At 40.6% G+C, this 21,809-nt stretch overlaps 1 protein-coding gene across 2 annotated transcripts in view; it reads right to left on the reverse strand.

Moving 5' to 3' along the window:
• Positions 1–203: 203 nt before the first annotated feature.
• Positions 204–21,809, reverse strand: part of Shprh (SNF2 histone linker PHD RING helicase) — a 76,090-nt gene continuing 54,484 nt past the window's right edge. Inside the window, exons 25-30 of one of the 2 annotated variants that reach the window (XM_004628556.2) lie at positions 19,685–19,873; positions 8,643–8,735; positions 7,746–7,832; positions 6,841–7,019; positions 3,386–3,466; positions 204–2,136 (exon numbers count right to left, since the gene is read on the reverse strand). In XM_004628556.2, the coding sequence (XP_004628613.1) occupies positions 2,040–2,136; positions 3,386–3,466; positions 6,841–7,019; positions 7,746–7,832; positions 8,643–8,735; positions 19,685–19,873 (726 nt within the window). In that variant the 3' untranslated portion in view covers positions 204–2,039. Of the gene's footprint in view, positions 2,137–3,385; positions 3,467–6,840; positions 7,020–7,162; positions 7,232–7,745; positions 7,833–8,642; positions 8,736–19,684; positions 19,874–21,809 lie in introns of those variants that run through there. The other variant, XM_023712208.1, reaches the window with a different exon arrangement.

A 21,809-nucleotide genomic window follows, 5' to 3' on the forward strand; every position in this document is an offset into this window, starting at 1 on the left:
AGGAAAGAGGGAATAAAACAATCAAGAAATGTACATACTCCCTACAATGAATATAAAGCTGGTCTACTACAAACATGTAGTAATAAACAAGTAAAATATGCAATTCCTTAGCATTTAGTAATTCTGACATCATTTGTTGAGGTAAGAAAATCCATACGGTCTATGGCTGAGGAATGAAACAATTCCACAGTTTCAATTTCCACTAAAATATTTATTTAATTGAAGCTATCTTACAGAAATAAATAAGAGTAGTTTTTCTCTAATGCAGATCAGTGTATCTATCAGTATACATATATTTTTACAAAATTGAAGCATACCAAATTTTTTTCCTTGAAACACAGCACATAAAAGAATAGTAGGAAGCAAACCAACCATACGGAAAGTTTCATTATCAAAGCACAGCTACGGGCTTCTGAGTCCCAGCATCACATCGGATTAGTGGGAGCACGTGAGCCGTGGAGCTGGGCGCTGAGCCCTGGGTCCCTGCTACGTGTTACAGGTGGGTCTCTCAGTACTTCTGAACCTCTCCGCTCCTTATTGTCAGAAGAGGAATGCTATTAGTTACACCAATTTTATAGGGTTGCTTGGAAATAAACCCACAAATATACACAACAGCTCTTCATGATATGTAAAGAGCTACAAAAATAATAATTCTGGTTAATTTCATATAAAAGAATAAACGCATACTTCCCTTCAACTAAAGAATAAGCACCAGAAATGTGTGTTTTCTTCAGCTGAATGGTCACACCATGAACCTGGAGTAAGAAAATGCACCTTTGCTAAGCACCAAAGCCTCTCAGTTAAGGAGGTCCAGTGGTATTTCTATTACAGTTGTCTGGGCGGCTAAGTAGGAGCCAGTGAGTCCTACAGCCACTTAAACTCTGAGGGACTGGAGAATGCAAAGCAAAACAAGAGCACTTGTACTATGTCAACGGCTCGATGCGGGGAGCCACTCCTCCGTTACCGATTCACAGTCCATTAGCTCTTCACAGAAGAATTACCAGTTGGAGTTCATCGCTACAACTATTTGCTTATGTGAACAAAGCAGTCTCTTGATGAAAAGATAAAATACTATTCCTTTAGGAAAGAATGACTGAACTGAGGTAAAAAAAAAACCAAAAACTACTATGAATTTAAGTGTTAGTGGCTAAAAGCTACAGCTACATAAGAACACAAGAAAGGAAAACGGACCAAGACATCAGTATAAGAACGATTTAAAAAACCTGCCATAATTTCATGTTATAATGGTAGGACCAATAATCATAAAAATTGCAATATTTACATATATCAATTAAAATATATAAAAACAATAAAAAATTAAAGAGTGGAAAACAGTTAATTGTAAGGTAAATGTTGATACACTTAAAAATGCTATGTAGAGCTAATCAATTAACACTGACACCACTTAACACCTAACAGAAAAATAGGTAAAATATTTTCATTTTAGTAGCAAGATGCAGAGAGACGATTCCTACCACTGACTTACTGTGGAAGCTGAGTTACTGTGAAGTCACTATGCAAGATGTTATAGTTGAAACCTACACGACTAGGAGTTCTTACACTTCAGTATAGTTTACTTAAAATACTTCTGACAACATATTTATTGGCAAATCATGTACTAAAGACACCAAGGCCTCTTCCAAAACTGAGATCTATGTAGGTGGAAAAAAACCAGGTCATACTGAACTAGACTACTGCTTTTCTCTCTTATCCTGATTCACTGGTCTTATTAAAAAAAAAAAAAAAAAAATTCATTTTTGCTCTTTAATTTTTGCTCCATCAGATATTTTTTGCAACAAAAATACATGTTTTATTAGGGCTGGACAATCTAAAATCTTTATAATCTTTTGAAAATGGTAAATTGAAGAAGACTCAATAAATAGTAGGCCAGTGTATAACCAAAAAAGAAAACAAATTCTTTTGACTAGGAAGTGTTTACTGATGTCTACTGGAGTTTTTCAAAATGTGTACCATTTTTCTACCTACATCTATGAAGTCTGTTAATACATGAGAGAAGTGTGGAATGAAGCAAGCGGTGCTCATTCAAGCTCTTCAGGTTCTTTGGTGAACAGGTCCGCCAGATCAGCCACGGTCAGCACGGAGGCCTCTGAATGCTTCCCTGATCCGTTCATGTGACTGCAGAGTCATCCAAGGGGGTCCAGGCAGAAGGAAAGCACAAGAAATCAGTGAGCATATTTATAATAAAAGATAAGACACCTAAGCTGTGGTAATGGGCCAAACAACAAGCCTCCCAGAAGAAAGCAGGTCATGAGAAGTGCCCTGTAACGTTTGCTGTAAGGTTCAAACCTCTACAATGTACCTCTGACCAAGAAAAGCTAATTTAGAAAGAATTCAGCAGCTTTTCTAATTGTTTTTAAAATTTACTTAGCTTAAATACCAAGGTCTGTCACACAGAAGAACCTTCCTGTCCCTGTGGAGCCCTTTCCTGACCATAATCACACATGGGAGGAGGTTTTTGCCCATCCACTTCTCTGCTATGCAGAGCGACTGTGAAACCCTGTCCCTGGGGCAGTTACCTCTGCTCTGCGGTCCCCAATTCTATTGCACAGAGGCACAAAGGTATCAGTTTGTGAATATCAGTAGTTTAAGGATTTCAAAGCCAAATCTTAAATCCAAGGCTGTTTAGGTCTCTTTGCTCTGGAGCAACACCATAATCACAGCTAGTGAGTTTATCTGAGGCATGATTATTGCTAATTAAGCCTATTTCGAAGTTATTGACCAGTACTATGCAGCAATACAAGTTGAGTTTTACAGCTGTAAAACTTAAGGCATAGGTAGGGCGTAGATGCACTGCATTAATTCGGTTGTGATGGTGTGTGCAACTGAAGACACTAGTTGGGCATCTTGGGGGAGGTCGAGTCTATGGACACATGTATAGACAGAGCTGGATATGTGAAGCTGAGGCAGGAGGTAAAGGGGCATTTCCAGGTCAAGGGATCTATACTTGAGAGCCATGTTATAGTGCCGTAATCCTGAACTTTATGAGGCTCACAAGTTTGGGCTCAGTCTGGGAAATGTGAGATGCTGTCTCAAAATAAAAAGGGTTGGAGATGCAGCTCAGTGAAGGCCCTGGGTTCAAACACACCCCCTGGCCCCCATCCTGGCCTCTCAAAATGACATTTTTTTTTTTAAAAAAACTAACCCAGTGTGGTAAAGAAAAGCATGAGAGTTGAAAATGTTCCTACATATTATAACCTATTAATAATTTAAATACAGAAGTGCAAAACATTAACTGGGAAATACCAGATAGGTAAAATGTTATTTTCTTACTTTACAAAAGTATCTGTATTGGTACTTTTGTTGACTTCTTCATGAAGAAGTTTCCAACACATCCTACAGAAGTAAACAGGAAATCCATCCCTACCTCCTCTCTGCAGTTTTCAGCATTGCCTGCATTCTTTCTTCTATTGTTGCTTTAATTAAGAATCTGTGTACAATAGTAGGCCTGGAAGGGACATGACAATTATAAGGTTAAAAACACCTTAAGTTAGTAGGCACTTCTCAAAAGAAGAAACACAAATGGCCAGTAAGCACACACAAAAATGTTCAGCATTTTGGCAACTAGAAAATGTGAATCAAAACAACACTGAGACTCCATTTTACTCCAGAAAAACAACTATTATCAAGGACAAAGAACAAATCATGCTGGCAGGTTTTGGAGAAAAGGAACTATTTTATGTGACTGGTGGGACTGTAAGCTAGTACAGCCAATAAGGAAATTAGTGTGGAGATTTGTTGAAAACTAAAAATGGAAACTCCGTTTGACTCAGCTACACCTCTCCTGGTATCTTCCTTAAAGTGATACACGCACGCGTGTGCTCACAGCATCATGATTCACAACAGCTAAATAGTAAATGCTGGAACATGGACCCTCCAAGGTGACGGCAACTGTAAACAGGTATGTATCCAAACAAACAAATGAAAAAGAAACTAAAATAAACAATTATAGGAACTGGCTCTCCATTCTATATGCTGTATTCACCAGTCCATTGGTACCTGCTTGGGGCAGGTACTCATCAATGAGCTTGAACGGAGAGCAGCTCAGCACTATTCGAGCTCAGTGGACTAACCTCTCTGAGGAAAGAGACAACAAAGAAGCCAGACAATTTCATGCGGAGATAGTGTCAGGAGGAGCTGGAACATTAGAGATGGAGGGGAGGTCAGGAAATGAAGAGCAGGAAAAGCATCCAAACAGAAGAAGCAGGATTAGTTTCTGGGAAGAGAACACACTTGGAGCAAGCCTAAAATGAGTAGGGGGTGACAAAAAGCTAGTGTGATGGAAGTATTACTGTTCATGAGGGACAGAGGTGATTACAAGGATGGAGAGAAAGGTAGGGGTCAGAGCACAACAGGTTGTGCAGGACATGACTAGGATCTGCACTCTAGGGTGGTGGTGGAGACAGAAAAGCCGGTGAAGAAGTCCATATACCCACAAGAAAGGTGGTCCTTTGGTTGCATGAGTGGAGAGTAATTTGTCAGTACATTAATGGAAATACTCTGGAGGTAAAGCTGACAAGACTTAAATGATGAGTGTGAGTTGTGACAAATGAAATACAGAAGAGCACTAGATTTCTTAGCTGAGTCAATTATAGATGATAGCACCAGATTCTAAGATGAGGAAGGTTTGAGAGGGCAGCAGGAAAGCAGCTGGGATTTGCCCATGTTAACTTCAAGGTACTTACTAGCTAGGCATCTTGGGGGAAGGCTGAGTCCATGGACACATGTAGCAAACTGGATATATGAAGCTCAGGAAGAGGCTAAATGGGCATTTCTGGGGCAAGGGAAATACTGAGTCACGTATATCAGTCCAGGGACTGATAAGAAGTAGGTCATCAATGATGTTAAAACCTTCCTTTCAGTGGTATGGAAAGGCCAAAAAGCCAAATAGAAAGGCTGACAGAGAACGGGAGCAGTAGGAGCAGGAGGGAGCAGTAGAAGGAAGGACACACATTTAACTACCACATTCCCACTGGCTTGAACCGCAGACGATACTAGCCACCCAGTAGGATTATCCATGCTGCCCCCTGGGACAGTCACGCATGTACTGGGGACTCAGAGCTACTTGACAGATATACAAACTATGGCCCTGTCACTGAAGATGTTATAGATAAATAACATTGAGATATATTTATGTGGTGAGTATTACTAAAGGAAAGTCCCTGAGAATGTGAGAATGGATGGGACAAATGGGAGTGGCTGGCTTTTGAAAGCAGATACTTGTATGTGATAACAGGGAGGTGCACATTGTGCCCTCGTACTCATTACTAAAGATGACCCCTGCGTGCTCCTGCCTAACACCAACCCCACACTTCAGTGTTAGGGCCTGTGTACTGCCTTCCCAAGGATACTGAACCAGCATTCTTTTCCCTTTTGTTCTGACCCCTCATGAGTTATTTTCTTATTTTTCCCATTTGGAAGGGGGAAAAAGCTGTCTCAATTTTAGTTGCTTTCTTCTCTCTGCGGCAAAGCTCACTAAAGTCCTGGCCATTTGAGGTACGAAGGGGCAGTGAGTGGCATGGACTGCAGCCCTACTCTGCCACCACTTTCTTGAACCTGTGCCAGTCCCTCTCTTCATTGATTTTAGAATATATAAAATCACATTCTTTCTTATAAGCACTCACTTCTACTATGCCACTGAAGCTAGTTTTAATCTCCAAGCTGCTAAAAAATGATGAAACCACAATGATAAGATGCCTCATCTTGACAGCTGATAGCACATAACAGTTGGCCACATCCGCTTTACTGGTGTGATCTCTACCTGTGGCCTTTGCCCGTCTATCAATGTACCTCTTCCCAGAGTCACTTAACTCTGGGATGCCCTGGGGTTTGGTTCTTGGCCCTCTCTTCTAGGAAACCCCACTCAGTCTCCTCACTTGAAGGACCTGTATTTTGCTTCTGACCTCTGTATTAGTACCTCAAGTCTGGACTTCTCTCCCAAAGTCTGGACTCAATGTCCAAGGTTAGAATGGAAATCTCTACTTGGATATCTAATCAGATAACCAGGAGCGGAAAACTTCTGCTCTTCCCTCACCAAGTCTGATCTCCTGTAGTCTATTCTGGCTTAGCTGCAGGCTTTTAGTCATCCTTCTAGTCCTCTAGGTCAAAGCTAAGAGTCCTACTCTGGCCTCTCTTACACCCCATGTCCACAATAATAGCAGAAGCCTGCCAGGTGGCAACACTGTAATCCCAGCAGCCCGGGAGGCTGAGGGGGGATATGCAAGTCTGAGTCTCCTCGAAGTCACAGTGGAGTGCCTTTCACTCCACAGGTATCTTGAAGAATTCTTAACACTATTTTTAGATGAAACAATCAGATTTTTGAGGGAACAAAGACAAAAACTCAGGACGATTCAAGGGCTTGCTGCTTAAAAGAGGCACCGTTGGAAATGCCACATGCTTTGGTCATATAATAATCCTTAAAATTTGATTAAATACAGGTTGCACATCCAAAAATCTAAAATTCTTTAAATAGATATAACACCAGTAGAAACTGTCATACCTGACTTCATGGGATGGGTCATAGTTAAAACCCATGTAAACTAAAATTATTGTAAAATTAATCAATCCCAGGTTACATGTATAAGGTAAAATATAAAGGAATTTCCTAACTATATATGGATCCTAGTCCTATACACAAATACTCCAAAATAAGAGTATCTGAAATTTGAAATTCTTTCTTTCTGGTTCCAAAAATTTCAGATAAGAGATGTTCAACCTGTTTTTTTTTTTTTTTTTAAAAAAAAAACCCCAGACAACAATGAACACAAAGGAGAAGTTTAAGTACTGCTCTGGTCTCTAGCTGGGGCTGACCGGGATCCTTACTTGGTCTGGCCAATTCGGTGCACCCTCCCTATGGCCTGCAGCTCGTGGGCCGGGTTCAGGATGGGCTCCACCAAGAGAACGTGCGTTGCTTCAATGATAGTTAGTCCATTAGAACCCGTGTGCAGGGGCAGCAGTAAAATGTTGATTTGGGGATCATGTTTAAATGCAGAGAGGTTCTCCTAAAAAAGAAAGGCACATTTTAATTTTAGCTGGAGTAGTTAAAATAAGAGCAGAATGACATTGCTCACGGTAAAGATTTTAATGGTACGTTAGGTCACTGTGATGTATAACAGGTAAGAAAATTAAATATAAAATTACTAACTTCAGAAAATGGAAACTTGCTGCTTATCTTTCATTGGGAGGAAAATAATCATCTAAGTTCTCTTGTGCTCTGTAAAATATAGCGGATATCACAAGGTAAATGCATGTGATATACATAAATTATATGAGTTTACCAGAAAGAAAAGTGTGCTAGAATGATGCGAGATTAGAGACATGAATCTGTTAAACTGTGTGTGTGTGCCTTACAAAGTGCGCTTGTCACTGTGCTGAATGTCACGTGAGATCGATTTGAGTCACAGTACTTTGCCTGACATAGAGTCTACACAATCCCAGCGCTCCAAGACGCTGTTCAAGAGGTACAGCTGTAGACAGTCTTCTCCTGCATTAAAGGACCACAAGTCAGAAGACTTTAAAGAAACAAAGACAGTCTTTTTAAGTACTAAAAAGACTGAGAATACCTATTTTCTTTACGGAGCTTTAACATGCTAACTTCAGAATTAGTCAAAAACTCAAATCCCACTTCTGGGACTGTATGATACATGACAATAATGTAAGTAAACTAGTTAGCAGTTTTAGTTTGCACTGAATTCACTACAACAAACAAGAGTGAACCTGTAACATACCTGAAATGTTTTAACACGGCTGATTTGTGCGAATTCCATATTGTTGTCGGTAAGAGCTTTTGAAATAATATCTAATACATCTTGCCACTGGAACACATAAAACACAAGAAAGCCAATCCTTACACACAGCTTTTGTCTAAGGATGAAGTAAGGGAGTTAAATCATAGTGACTTGTATAACTCAGATACAAGTAATGCAAGCACAGCTGAGCTATAACATAATTTTCTTCTTTTGCATCAAAATTTAGTTGACAGAATAACATGAGCATCTCTAAAAATTTAAGATAAATCACAGAAAATGAGTAATGCAGTGTTTGGTGGATTTATTTACATTATCTTTCAAACTTCTATTTTTTAAAAAATGTATTTAGTACAGAGTCTACAGGTCAGACTCGTACTGATCCTCCGGTTTTTCAGCCTCACAAGCTCTGGGATTACAGGTGTGCGCCACCACAGCCAGTCTCAATTGCTGTCTCAGCACACCCTGGGGGCAGGGCCAGCATGGCACTCCGGAGCTCGAAGCCATTCCCTGCATGTGCCTAAGCAGGCACTTTAATCCACTGAGCTATCTGTCTGGCCCCAAAATTCTATTCTTTATTCAGTAAATTTCTTAAACAACCAAATTCATTTGTGAAACAAGACTTTCCAGGTCATAGATTCCAATTTTCAAAATATTGAAGAATATCTTTAATGAAATTAATATGAAATCGTAACACAGAAACTGCCTTGTAAAGTATTATCTAATTTCTCTAGTAAGAGGATATGGAAAAAAACTGAAAAAGAATCTAACTCTAATTTGTAACTGTATTAGGGCATTAGAAATTAGTTCTCAGACAAAAATGATTAGAGGCAGGAAAAAGGGCTTGCATTAATACTGCAGAGGAAAGACAAATGGTACCGTTGAGAAAACAAGGGCTTTCGCTCCTGGATCTGTCAGCTGGATTTTCATGAGCGTTCTGACCACTGCTTCCACTTTTGTGGAGTGGCTGCCCTTCGAACACAAAGAAGAAAACACAGCATTACCAAACAGCACCCACAGCAATGGGAAAGAAATGACTGAATTCTTACATGGCTCAAAACCAGTGAGCAGGTAGGTATTCAGGTATTTCTTTTGTATTTCATATTTTCTGGAAATTTTCTTTAGCTTCAAACTGTAGAAGTTCTGGCATATTCTATCAGAGAGAACTGAATGTAAAGGCATAACCAGAAATTTAAACAGTAATATAGCAAAGATAAGAATTGTTTTAGTTAAGCAGTATGTTTTGTAGCTATCAGTTACTCTCACTTATTTTAGATGTCATGGGATTCAAAACTCCAAACTAAGTAACATGAGGAATGCAATCAATGATAAATTTCTTAAAATGGCATGACCATGGACGATGATGGATGTACACTCAGACTGAGGCAGATTTGAACAAAATAAACACTTTTTACCTCATTTATAACTATTCCCTCAAAAGAAGAGGAAAATGATAAAAAAAAAATACAGAAATCAGGCAAGGAGGAAAGTTTATCGAGTGTTTCTGTTGCACCTATGAGATTTCCTGCGGGAGTGCAGAGAAATGGTATGATGGATACTAATGGTATGGGAGTCTGAATGAGATAAATTTAAGCATAACTCACTCGTCATATAGGTTCTAACTTGCTACGCCTCCTTTTCCTCATCTGTCGAGCAAGGATGATAATTACATCTACTTCCAAAGGTGGCTGTGACAATTCCATGACAAAATGCATGCACAATGTTTAGCCTCATACCAGGCATTAAGTGAACACTCAATAACTTATTACTCTCCTTCTGAGACTTTCAGGAGTATTACAATGACTCAGATTATGCTGCAGAAGCAGCTCTAATAAAAAAGCAGCAAAGTCTTTTCACAGCAGCAGCAGCCCTCCCTCCATCTTCTCAATAGCAGTTTTACATGAGGAAACATTCAAAGGCAAAAGGAAGAAAGTAATGCTAACTTGAAGTTGGCAAGACAGAATCATGGAGTAAGTTTTAAAATCCTCATGCTAAAATCCTGAGTATATGCTTATTTCTCTGGACATAGGACTTTCTATATACTTGCAAGGTTAAAAAGTATTATAAAGGGACCAGCTTCAATCTAACAATTATTTCAGGAAATTAATACAAAAATGAAAATTTAGATAGAATCATGAATTTCTCTTGCAATGCCTCCCTTTTCAAAACACTTTCAGGGACACATCAGGAAAACTATGATCTCTTACGAGAGATAGTAAGTATGAGGGCATAGAGAAGCAGGAACTCTCGTATGGTACTGGTGGAGAGTAAATCTTTACAACCCAAACAAAAAACACTTATGGAAGTTGCTAAATAACTGAAAAAAATTTAAATACACCCCACAGTTTTCAGTCATCCTAAATATACCCAAAGAAATTCAACTCAGTATGCTCAGGAGACACCAGCCTTCTGTGTCCACTGCACACTAGCCACTAAAGCCAAGATACAAGATACGACTTGGCCTAAGTATCCATCAAGCAATCAATGAGTAGATAACATGTGGTATAGACACAGGGGGATGAACTTTATACTTAATAAAGAAGGAAACCCTATCAGTTGGGACAACATGGCTCAACTGGTGGATTGGACTGAGGAAGCATTAGGGAGAGGGCTCAAAGCCTCAGGAAGAGTCAGTTCTGGAGATCCACTGTGCTGCATCGCGACGTGTGCACACTTAAAAACTGCTATGTTCTCAATGCGAAAGAAATAATTACCTAAGGCACTGGCTATGTTAATAAGCTTGACCCACTCGTTCCACAATCTATATCCATCAAAACACTGTACATCATAAATATACATAATTTTTGCTTTGTTAATTAAAATGCAACTAAACAAGGCACACTCTCTTATCTCCAAATACATGCAACCTAATGTGTGTTATAGATAATGGAGAACAATAAACACAAAGGATTGTTTATAGTGCTGTTTTGGCCTGAAAGCAATTTAAATGAATGCTTTTAGAGCATCTTAAATACTATTTTATGCATTCTGCTGCTCTAATGTTTCTATCTGAAATACATAAATGCACTTGGACTCAAATCTGCTAGTTTCTGAGAAGACTATTCAAAGTAGTTACTGCTACAGAAAATAAATAATCCCTTTGTTAAAAAATATTAATTAGGAAAAAGTGAGTGGGTAATGAACTATGAAGGCTGGATAAGGAAAAGCAAAGGAGATAACGGTGAAGAAATAGGGGGCTCGATTTATTCTTGTCCAAGGTGTTCACACAGTACAAGAAGACAGAGAAATTGGTAGCCTCAGTCCAAGCTGGCTTAGCTGTGTTAGCAGAGGCAATAACACAAAGTTATCCCAGAATGGTAAGTATTAGGGAGGCGGGAGCATGGGAATTGAAGTTCACAACACTGCCAGATCCTTTTTGAACACATTAGGTTGAAGCACTGCATTTCATTAAACACAACTGCAACTTCTGAAGCTCTCGCACCTTTGCCCATTTCCTTCTTTTCTTCTATTAAATTTCCTGAGGGCTAGTTGCAAACCCTACCTCTGGGATCTATACTTGGTTTGTGTGTGTGCTTCTGAAGCATCAATGACCAAAACCCAGTTTCAGAATCAAGACACAGCATCCTGCTGCCTTCACTCCCTTGTGTCTCTGGGACCTCTGAGCCACTACCTGATGCTCACCACAGTTGACTACAGCCCAGATGAGAGGCACAGAAAGCTGATGGCAATAGCGAGCTCCGCAGTCACAGCCCTAACTAAGCTCTGAGAGATATTAAATCTATTAGAAAGATGGAAAGAAAACTGCTTGCTTTCTTTGATATGTATTTATTAGACTGAAAGAATTCTAGCAAAAACCAACAAAGCAGCACCACCGATCTAGAATGTGATCATTCTTTCTACTCCGTGATAAACCTATCGTATCAACGCAATCCTAGACTATGGCCTGGAGTTTCATTGCAGGAAGTCTTAGCACTGGGAAAAGGAAGGGAACACACTCAGTAAAATCTTTCAGCATGGTACAGAAAGACAATAGAGCTGGCTTCACTCTATTTCACATCTATTTTCTGTCTGCTGAGAACCCTTTTTTGGGGAAGAGGCTGAAGGACAGACAACAGCTGTGGCAGCTAGAGCCACAAAGGTTACTTATGCTTAATTTATATAAAAGCAAAGCAGTGTTCTATGACTAGAAAGTCACTACTGCTTTCCCTGGGGCAAGGCACGCCATCATTGCCCTCCACCAGGAGCCTGTCCATTCTACTCCTTCAGTCTAGTTGTTCTCTTTCCTGTGCCACATTCTAACTTGCTACGCCTCTTTTTCCTCATCTGTCAAGCAAGGATGATAATTACATCTACTTCCAAAGGTGGCTGTGACAATTCCATGACAAAATGCATGCACAATGTTTAGCCTCATACCAGGCAATAAGTGAACACTCAATAACTTATTACTCTCCTTCTGAGACTTTCAGGAGTATTACAATGACTCAGATTATGCTGCAGAAGCAGCTCTAATAAAAAAGCAGCAAAGTCTTTTCACAGCAGCAGCAGCCCTCCCTCAGTGTTCTCAACAGCATTTTTATACAAGTCCTTCTGTTTACCTAATCTGGTCATAGCTCTCTAATAGCCTTTTTAGAGCTGCGTCCATGGGCTCCCATGGACGTTCTTAGCTCCACTTGCAGATGAAGGGCTAAAAGGGCTGCTGAGTCCTGAAGGACGTCACAGAGAAGTCAGTGCAGTGAGCATGGCGAATGGATTTAGTCTTAGTTTTCACCAAACAGAAGACGGAGACTACTTTTTGTCATGTGTAGAGACTACCTTATGTCAACAGGCAATACACAGCTTTAGAGATTTTTCAAACGTTATATATTAATATATATTTGATATATATGGGATCGACAGAATATAAAATCTGTGAAATCTGTCATCAAGGGGACATTCAGTCACTCTACAGTGAAAGTATTATCAGAAGTGTTAAGAACTCTGGAATTTTCTATTTATATAGAAGTCATGCAACAATTTCTTGAAGCATTAGAGCGCAGTGAAAAAGGAAATTAAAATAAAGATTACATGAATAATGGTGGTAGATAAAACTGACACAGAAATGAGGAAGGCTAGCCTCCTTTATTAGCCTAAGGCAGAAGATTCTTTGCAAGGGAAAGTTTATATAGTTACTTTTTACTTTAAAGAGAAAAAAAGTTTTAAAACTGGTTAGTAGGACAGTTACAATGCCTGATGCACTGCATAAGTTGTCTTCATAGTACTTATTGAGTACAAGATATAGGCATGATGTCTTGTACAAACAATATTAGCACAGACCCGAAAGGGAAAGTTTAAACGACAAAGGATTAGGATCGCTTTCCTTTCAACATGACTATATTCATTCTGCTTGGCTTTATGGTAAGCAGTGATTATAGTGCACTATTATATACATGTTTCCTGCTTCTTTTCTGACACTGAAAGACATGTGCATAATTAGACAATCAAGTATGAATATTATGTACAGTATAATGGATGTTATTATATAAATTAGGATACAGTAGAAAGAATAATCAAAGGAAAGGTAGATATACTAGTTTCTGTGTACTTGTAGAGTAGGAAGTAGGAAAATTCTGCCTCATCCTAGTTTTTTAAAAATTCATGTATCTTACTGAAAGTCCGACAGGTAAACTTGTTCAATGTTAAGGCAAAAAAGAGAATAGAGGTAAACATTAGTTTCTACTGGCACATTTTGTTTTTTCTGAATTTGTTACTTTCTTTCTAGTGAATGGTAGCACATACTGGCATGGTAGCACTTGCCTACAATCGCAGCACTGTGGGAGGCTGAGGCAGGAGTACTACAAGTCTGAGCCCAACTCTGGCAACTTAGTGACTTACTGAGCCTGGCTCAAAAACAAAAAAAAAGTTTAGAAAGGGCTGGGGATGTAGCTTAGTCCGAAGGCCCTCATTTTCATTCCCAGGCTCTCTCCCCACCAAAATCAATCAACCAGTCAATCTATTCTTTCTACTCTTATTTCTTACACACAAATAAAGAGTTTTATTTGGGATGGAAGGACAGTAACTTATTTTTTTCTTTTGCATAACTAAATAATGAGAGAATAACAATAGCTATTACACTGGATATTATTGTTTAGTTATTCAGTACAAGACATAAACCAAAATGATTCTTATAACAAACTATGTAACACAAACTTCCTTTTCAAGGAACTAAAATAAACCTGCAATGTAGATGAAACAAATCAGCATATATATTGAAATATTTTTTAAAGGCAGCAGAGTATGTAATTTAGGGAAGTATCTGAACTTCTTCCTATTTATCGCTCTTCTAGTTTGTTACTATTTGTGTGTGTGTGTGTGTGTGTGTGTGTGTTACATGAAACAAAAATGTGGTGTTTCTCACTTAAGAGAAATAAAGCAGTGTTAGAGCTTCTGTGTCTGACTTATTTCGCTTAACAGCATATTCTCAAGTTGCATCCATTTACCTACAAATGTGGGGAGTTGTAACTGAATTCTTAGACTTTTACTAGTTTAATGGTAAATCAGAATCGAGGACGACATCCCACATGTAACGAGTCCACAGATTTTTAAAGCTGAAGCAGCTGACTACCAGCCCCACAAAGGCTCTAAGAGGACAAAGCAGCTGTGCTCGTGTGGCAGGGAGGGGGAGGGAGGGTGCCGTTTGGCTAGGCCGTGTCTGGGTAGCAGCCTCTCTCCTCGACAGAAGCCTCCTATGATGTAAGAGTCTCACCCACTATAGGGACAGGGCTTCTACTGGCAAACAGGCTTTGTGTGAACCCTCGCCAAACACAAGACACAGGGAACATGCCACGAGGGGCATATGTTCTGCCAAGAGGCCTACTTCACCATCCCAAATGCCTGGCAGTTGTCAGAACTTGCAAGGGGAATTTTGTTTACTTTATGACGTTCCCAGCAGGTTCCAAAGGTCACTTAGGAATACTGTCACACTGTGTTAGTGAAGATACAGTCTAACTCAAATGCACCCCCCAAGGGGATGTTTGTGACCCCAGGTGCGTGTTACTTCTGCAGTTAGTCAGTAAGACTTCTTACATTCTATAGTATCTAATTTCTACAAGTACTAATAGAAAGGTTGGACACTGCTTAGTAGTATTTTTATACTCTTCAAGTATCTTTTGTCTGACACCCAACTATATGCATAAACACTAAGAAAACCACATTATATTGTTTGCCATGTCCAAGAGGCTTGACATAAATACTTCCAATGAAGTACACATTTCAAATAAAACAAAGATTTGAATGAAATACATTCTCTCAATATTGTTCACTAAATATTAGGAGTTTGATAACAGCAATAATATAAAGTACTTCTAGGTTTAAGAGTAGTTTGAATCAACAGTTCTAAAATTTGAAAATAATACCTTCATTATTTACCTGAACCCATCTTTAGTTTATTTTACACGTGATCACTCTTTCCCCCACTTCAAGATGGGTGACATGACTATTCAATGATGAAGTTGCAGAAGCTGAAGACTGAGGTGAAAAGTGAAAATATGTAAGCAGATGCTTCAAGGAGAAAGTGACAGTTGGGCAGAAACACACACAAGGCAGAGAAGTAACAGGGCTCAAATGGCAGAAGTGGAAGACACAAAAGGTGACACAAAAGAAGAAACAAACACAAATGTGCAAAAAGAAGTCTAAGAAAGTGAAGAAGGGATACAACTTATTTACGTAATAGGTACAACATTCAGTCATGTGTTCCATAAAAAAGAATTGGAGCCATACAATCGTCTTAGCCAAGAGGGAAATTATTATCGCTAGCAAACGCTGTAACATAAGTGCTTCACTTATTTCATGTATTCCTCAGAACCCATGAAAGGCAGGAAGAAGTGAGAGCACAATTAACAGTATGCCTGTCCCAACAGAACAGCAAATGGAACTGCCCTGACCTCTCTCCTGGGTGTCTAGAGAAGCTGCCACCAAAGGAACAGGTGTCGGGCCTGCTGCTTGGTGACTCAAGTCTTGTACAGGCTGTGCTGTTTACTGGTAGCCAGAGCAATCCTGCCCTCTGCCTCGCTGCCTGAGCCTGACACAGCAGTTCTGTCACTTGCTGGCTGCTTGCACTGTGAGAAATGATTTCACCACCTAACGGTGAGCCACCTCTTTGTAGCCACAAATGCCACCTGTGGCCCGTGGGATGCCTGTGGTCAGAGATTGGAGAGAAAAAGCCAGAAACAACTAAGAAAGACTATCTTTAGAGGAAGGAAGAGAAAGAAAGGGGAAAGAAAGGAATGAGAAGAAAGTGGAAAAGGGCCTGGAGAGGGGTGGTGGATAGTACTGAAGGCCTCGGGGTGGGCGGGAGATTGCACACAAGGTCACTGACCTCTTTGCTCCACAACTCTTTGGCATCTGCTTTAAAAATACACATTCATCCAGGGGATTCAGATAAGAACAGACTAGATGAGCCTTCAGTCTCCATGTCCTCACTTGTCCCTGCCTATACCGTGACTGCGTGGCTCTGTAGCTCACTCCTGCTTGTTTGTCCTCCTGATTTTCCTTTTCCACCTACCTCACAGAACTTGTGCTCTAAGATCAACAAGCTTAAATTTATTTTTTTAAATTTGGGGAAATACTGCTCTCAACCTTCTTACTTTGATTAGAACCTGGCTATCCTTTGAGCATACTATTTTCTCAGCAGCGCTTTGTGAATGGAAAAGGTTCTTGTCATGTATCCTTGCATTAGACTATCAATATTATTATTTTTTTGGTTCCTAATGCAGGTTTCAGGTCAGTACTTTTCATTTTTGTAAAATTTCCCATTCTTTTTGAGCCTTCTGAAACCCATTTATCCTCTAACTCTAGTCTTTGGTATCATTTGCTGAAAACTAACTTTCACTCTCTACAAAGCTGTGGCACCAAATTTATAACCTGTACCTCTAAATCTCAATTCTTGATACTACGCACTATACCTGGACAACCTGGCCAACACTCATGCCCCACCTCTTCATCTCTGAGCACCTTTCCCCCTTTACCTCGCTTGGACAACCTTCTACAATCACACTGAGAGCATCCTGAAATCACCGAGGTCTCTCACTTTCAGAAAAGCTATCCTAGTGAGCCATTTGCTCAGCAGCTCAGGCCACAGCTGTCACCTGACTGTGAGACCTCTACTTCCTCTCCATGTATCAGCACTTGCCTTACCTTTTCAGGAAACCTAACACTACCGACCGTCCCTTCTCTCCTACAACTTCAGGCTAGGCTATGTTGCTCTTCTTTTTTAAATGGAGAGTAAGCACGCTTAAGAGTCTTTAACCTCTTAAAAAATGTAACAAAAATATCGTCTTTCTGTACTTTATGTTTCTGGTTGCAACTCTACTCCACAGCCACGTTTATGGAAGCTGGGGATTTTTGTATCCACTCATTCCTGTTCACTCCTCAATCTCTTCCAATGTGCTTTGCTCCTCTACATGCATTCCACGGTGACCGTGCTAGCCACAAAGTCCCCATTATGTACAGCTAATCCACCTCCAGCTGCAAAATGCTTCTGTACAGAGAGGCGAGTGCTCCTGTGAGTTTGGGGGCGGGGGGCACAGCACACCATCCTGGGCGGCCCCTGTCATTAGCTTCTTCTCTTTACTTAAAAAGTGAAGGGCTGTAGGAATTGCCTGAAGCTAACCTGTTTCTTTCCTTAGGTTATCTCACTCAATCCATGGCTTCAAACATCATTTAGTCACAGACTCTGAACTTTCTATCTTCCACTCCACATTAAAAACTTCAAATACACTATGTGCTAAATGTATTTCTCTTCAAAATCTTACCAGTAAGTACACCATTATCCACTTGATTTTCACATCAGAAACTAGGCGATCACCTACGAAGTCTATCTTCACCTGAGTCTCGTAACATTCTATCTTCCTCCTTCGTACACCTCTTGAATATATCCACCCCTCATCATCTCCACTGCCACTACCTCCTCAAAGATATCAACTGGACTGTGGTGGCTTTCTAAGCTGATCTCTGAAGTTTTTCTACTCTGTTCTTTTCTATCCCTTATTGTCTCAGTTACTTTTCTCTTGTCGCTGGGACAAACTATCCAACACCCAAAATCAAGGAAGGAGAGGTTTATTATCTCCCAGTCAGCAGAGGTTTCGGTCTGTACTTGCTGGCTCCAAGAGTGTCACATGGTAGAGGGCAATCATTCATGGGGGCAGAACACAGCAAAGCGGCAAGAGCATAATGGCAGGAGCAGTGGCAGAGAGCAAGCCTCTCTCCTTTCCTGATGTCGCCTTCAGGCTATCTTCCCCAGGGTGGGTGTAACTCTCACACCCATAATTCCAGCAGCCCTCGCACCTATAATCCCAGCACTGGATCATGAATTAATCACAAACTATATGAGGTTTTGGGGGAACAACTAGACACAAACCATAATACTTATTAATCTGTGGAGTGCTCTACACTGTAGCAAGAAGAATTCTAAAAATCTAAAGCTGATATAATCTTTTCTTGCCTGTAACATGTTAGTGGCTTTCTGCTTACAGTGAAAATAAAATTCTGAACTTTTCAGGGGGCCCTTCAATACCTCCAACCTGCTGAAGCCTAAGGGCTCACCGAGTTCCACACCTGCTCTCCAGCTGACTGCCATCTGGAGTCTTTTCATGCACTGTGTGTGCTTGCCTGTGTGCGCATTGTGTGTGTGTGAGCATGTTTCTGTCTGGGCACTTCTTTTCCACAAGATCACCCCTTTAGATACCATATTAGCAAACTGTACAACCCATGAGGGCAGCATCTACGAGGACGCTGCACCCGCCTGGCCTGGCACACTGCCTGCCATGCAGCGCTTGTTCAACAGTTTCAAGAGGAATGAGAACACAAATGAATGCCTTTTCTGACTTTTGATTTCTGTGTACATACTACACAGCAGTGTGACTGATATTTTCAGGTTTTACTCAAACAAAGAGGGAGAATAAGAGCAATCAAAAATTCTTTCGTCCAACTACAGTTTTGTTGGGGGGACATTTCAGAAACTGCAGGAAATTTCAACTTGTTAGTTACTTCTACTCACAAAACATATTCTTCACAAATACATGAAAAGAGAACACAAAGAACCCAAAAGGAACCCAGAAAGAGCGGAGGAAGACGACTCCGCTGGTGCAGTCTGCCCTGCCACTCCCAAGGCATAAGCCACATCCCCACCACATTCGTATACCAATTTCCTTTGTCCAAATTTGATTAGAAATAGTTTAAGAAGCATATTTAAGAAAAACAAGAAACAAAAATGTCTAGCAAAGAATTTTCATTAAACATTTAAGTACTTCTTGGGCAGAAAGTCCTATTATCAATCAAGTTTCTTTCTCAAATTAGTAATTATTGGAAAATTCTGAATGAGCATAGGAAAAAAATTAAGAAAATAAAGTGAAATTTTGCTTGTTCCCTACAATATCAGTAAATGGTGTTCAAATGCACATGGCGTCTTTCCTGTGGGGTCTTCATTAATGTGAGCAGCCAATCTATTTTTCCCTTCAATTTTGTTTGGCACAACCTTTCATCTTTTTTTTTTTTTTTACCTGATAACTAAAGATGAATAAAACAAAAAAGAGAAAGTTTTCTTTAAATACATCGTTTTAAAAATAAGCCAGAAGTGTATCTATTTGAGTGACAGAAACAGTGTAAATCCATGGTGACGCTACAGCACATGTGCTGCGGCCAGCTGTTTGTTATCAAAACCTATAAAAGGTCTGCCAGAACGGATGGCCTGGGAGCGGAGCTCTTCCTCGCCCAGGAGGCGCTGACTGCTGCCAACCCTGTCAGCGTAAGTGTTGCTGTGACCCTCCCACAACGAGGGAGCGGGTGGAAACGCTGAAGCTCAGGCAGGATTTAATGGACACGGCGTTTCCGCATCTTCACTGTGACGACCTTGTTCTGACTTCAATGCTCTCCTAGTCCCATTCGGCTGCCATAACTATGCTTCAGTGTGCTCCTGAGCAACTTACCTTCACAGGAATGTCCTCCTCTTGGCTTGCTTGCTCTGAGGTGAAGACATAGGAGATTTCTTTGTGAGCTGTAGTCTGGCGGCAGATGGCACATTTAATGGAGCTTCTGTGAGAGCCCACACTATACTGCTCGATAATGATAGCGATGCACTCATTACAGAAGCAGTGCCCACAGGTCAGTACTGCCCACTGCAAGGAAACACAGGGCACACGCTCGGTGAGATGCTACCTTTCCAGTCTGTAAGGTAACAAAGGAGGAGACTCACAATTTCACTTCCTGAAATTAATGGAAGTGAAATTAATGAACTTTCTGGCATTAACAGTCATGAACACATGCTGTTAATAATTTCAAGTCTAACGAGTAAGCTTTCACAGGGTTCGGTTCTAGCCACTGTAGTCAGTCAGTCACCATTATGCTGTAAGATGCTGGCATTCTCGTTTCAGCTTTCTGGTACCAGGGGCTGAACTTAGGACCTTGCACTTGCCAGGCAGGCGCTTATGCCACTAAGCTATCTCCCGGGCCCCGTATTCTCATTTCAGATTTAGGAAAAAAAAAAAAGTAAATTATTCTTTCAGCACTTTTGAAGTAGGAATTGAACTCAGGTTCTTGTGCTTGCCAGGCAGGTGCTATAGTACGGAGCTATATTCCTAGCCTTTCAGCACTCTAATCGAAAAACTGAGAACATTAGTTTTCAGAGAATATACCCTATTCAGTTTACTAAGTAGACTGCTATTGTCACTTTTTTTTTTTTTTGTATTTGGTACAGGGTCTCGCTATGCTGCTCAACTTGCAGTGATCCTCCTGTTTTCAGCCTCCCCAGCTCTGGGATTACACATGTGTGCCACCACGCCTGGTCTCAGTGGCCATGTGCAGCTGGGGTTGGGGCCTGCATGGCCTGTGGTGCTGGGGATTGAACCCGGGTCCCTGCACTTGCCTTAGCAGCTGCTTAGTCCACTGAGCTATCTTGGCGGCCCCCTAGTTTCATTTATTAAAGCAGTTGTATATAAAATAAGATGAACTAGTATCTTTTTTCCCATAATTTTTTTGATAATGAACTAGTAACTAGTATCTGATGTATTCTATACATTTAAAAAACTCACAGACATTTCTGAAAGATAGCTTGTACTATTAAAAGAAAATGATAATGCCAAAATCCTTGTGTATACCACTAAGCATACGCCTGTCCTTGGTAACCAAAGTATAGACAAGTATTATATTTAGTCTCTCTAAAAGCTATGGCTTTTTATGAAATCTTTTAACTTTTTTCACCTGGTAAAACAAATAACAATGAAAACTTAATGGTGTTATGAGTGCAAGATTGCTCAGTTTCCAGCTTTGTTTCTTCCAGTGCTTAGACCTGTATAGAAAGAAAGTGTACACCAGGGCCTACCCAAGGCGCTGTGCGGCTTTAAGAAGGGTCTGAGAAAGGAATTCATGCTAGGGCTGGCCAGATAGCTCAGCAGACTAAAGTGCCTGTTTGGTCAGATGCAGGGATCTGAATGTGATCCCCAGCCTGCTGTGCTGGCCCCACCCCTGGGGTGCACTGAGAGAGCAAATGAGAATGGGTCTGGTGGCGTGCGCCTGTAATCCCCGTCCTTGAGAAGCTGAAAACAGGAGGATCACAATGAGTCTGATTTGTATGGTGAGACCCTGTAGACCCTGTACTAAATACACACACACACACACACACACACACGAATTCATGCTAGTGGAGAGAAAATTTGAGGGAGACAAGACTGGTTTTATAGTTACTCAAAAGGAATAGGGGTTATTTGGAGTTTGGTTGGCTGACACCATTTCTACTGCCCTCTAGCTGCAGCTCTGTTCTTAAGGGTTTGTGTCAGAATCCTCTGGAGCTGAAGTTGGAACAGAATTAAGGAGCTGCTTTCTCGCACTTTTGTCTCAGAGCAGCCCTGTTTGTACACTATGTACCTCCAGGGCCACTGAGGAGCAAGGGTACTTCCTTCATTTGAATGGATTTCTGTGACTGGAACTCAGAACGGACAAGCTACAGAGCCCAAAGGTCCAACCACATTCACAGTGGAGGGGAAATCAGAGCCACCCTGCACCAGAGCATGTGGAAAAGGCTACAGCAAAATGGCCCCAACAGGAACAAATGACAAC

This window comes from Octodon degus, unplaced genomic scaffold, assembly GCF_000260255.1.
Source record: "Octodon degus isolate 3935 unplaced genomic scaffold, OctDeg1.0 scaffold00024, whole genome shotgun sequence".
Lineage (NCBI taxonomy): Eukaryota > Metazoa > Chordata > Mammalia > Rodentia > Octodontidae > Octodon > Octodon degus.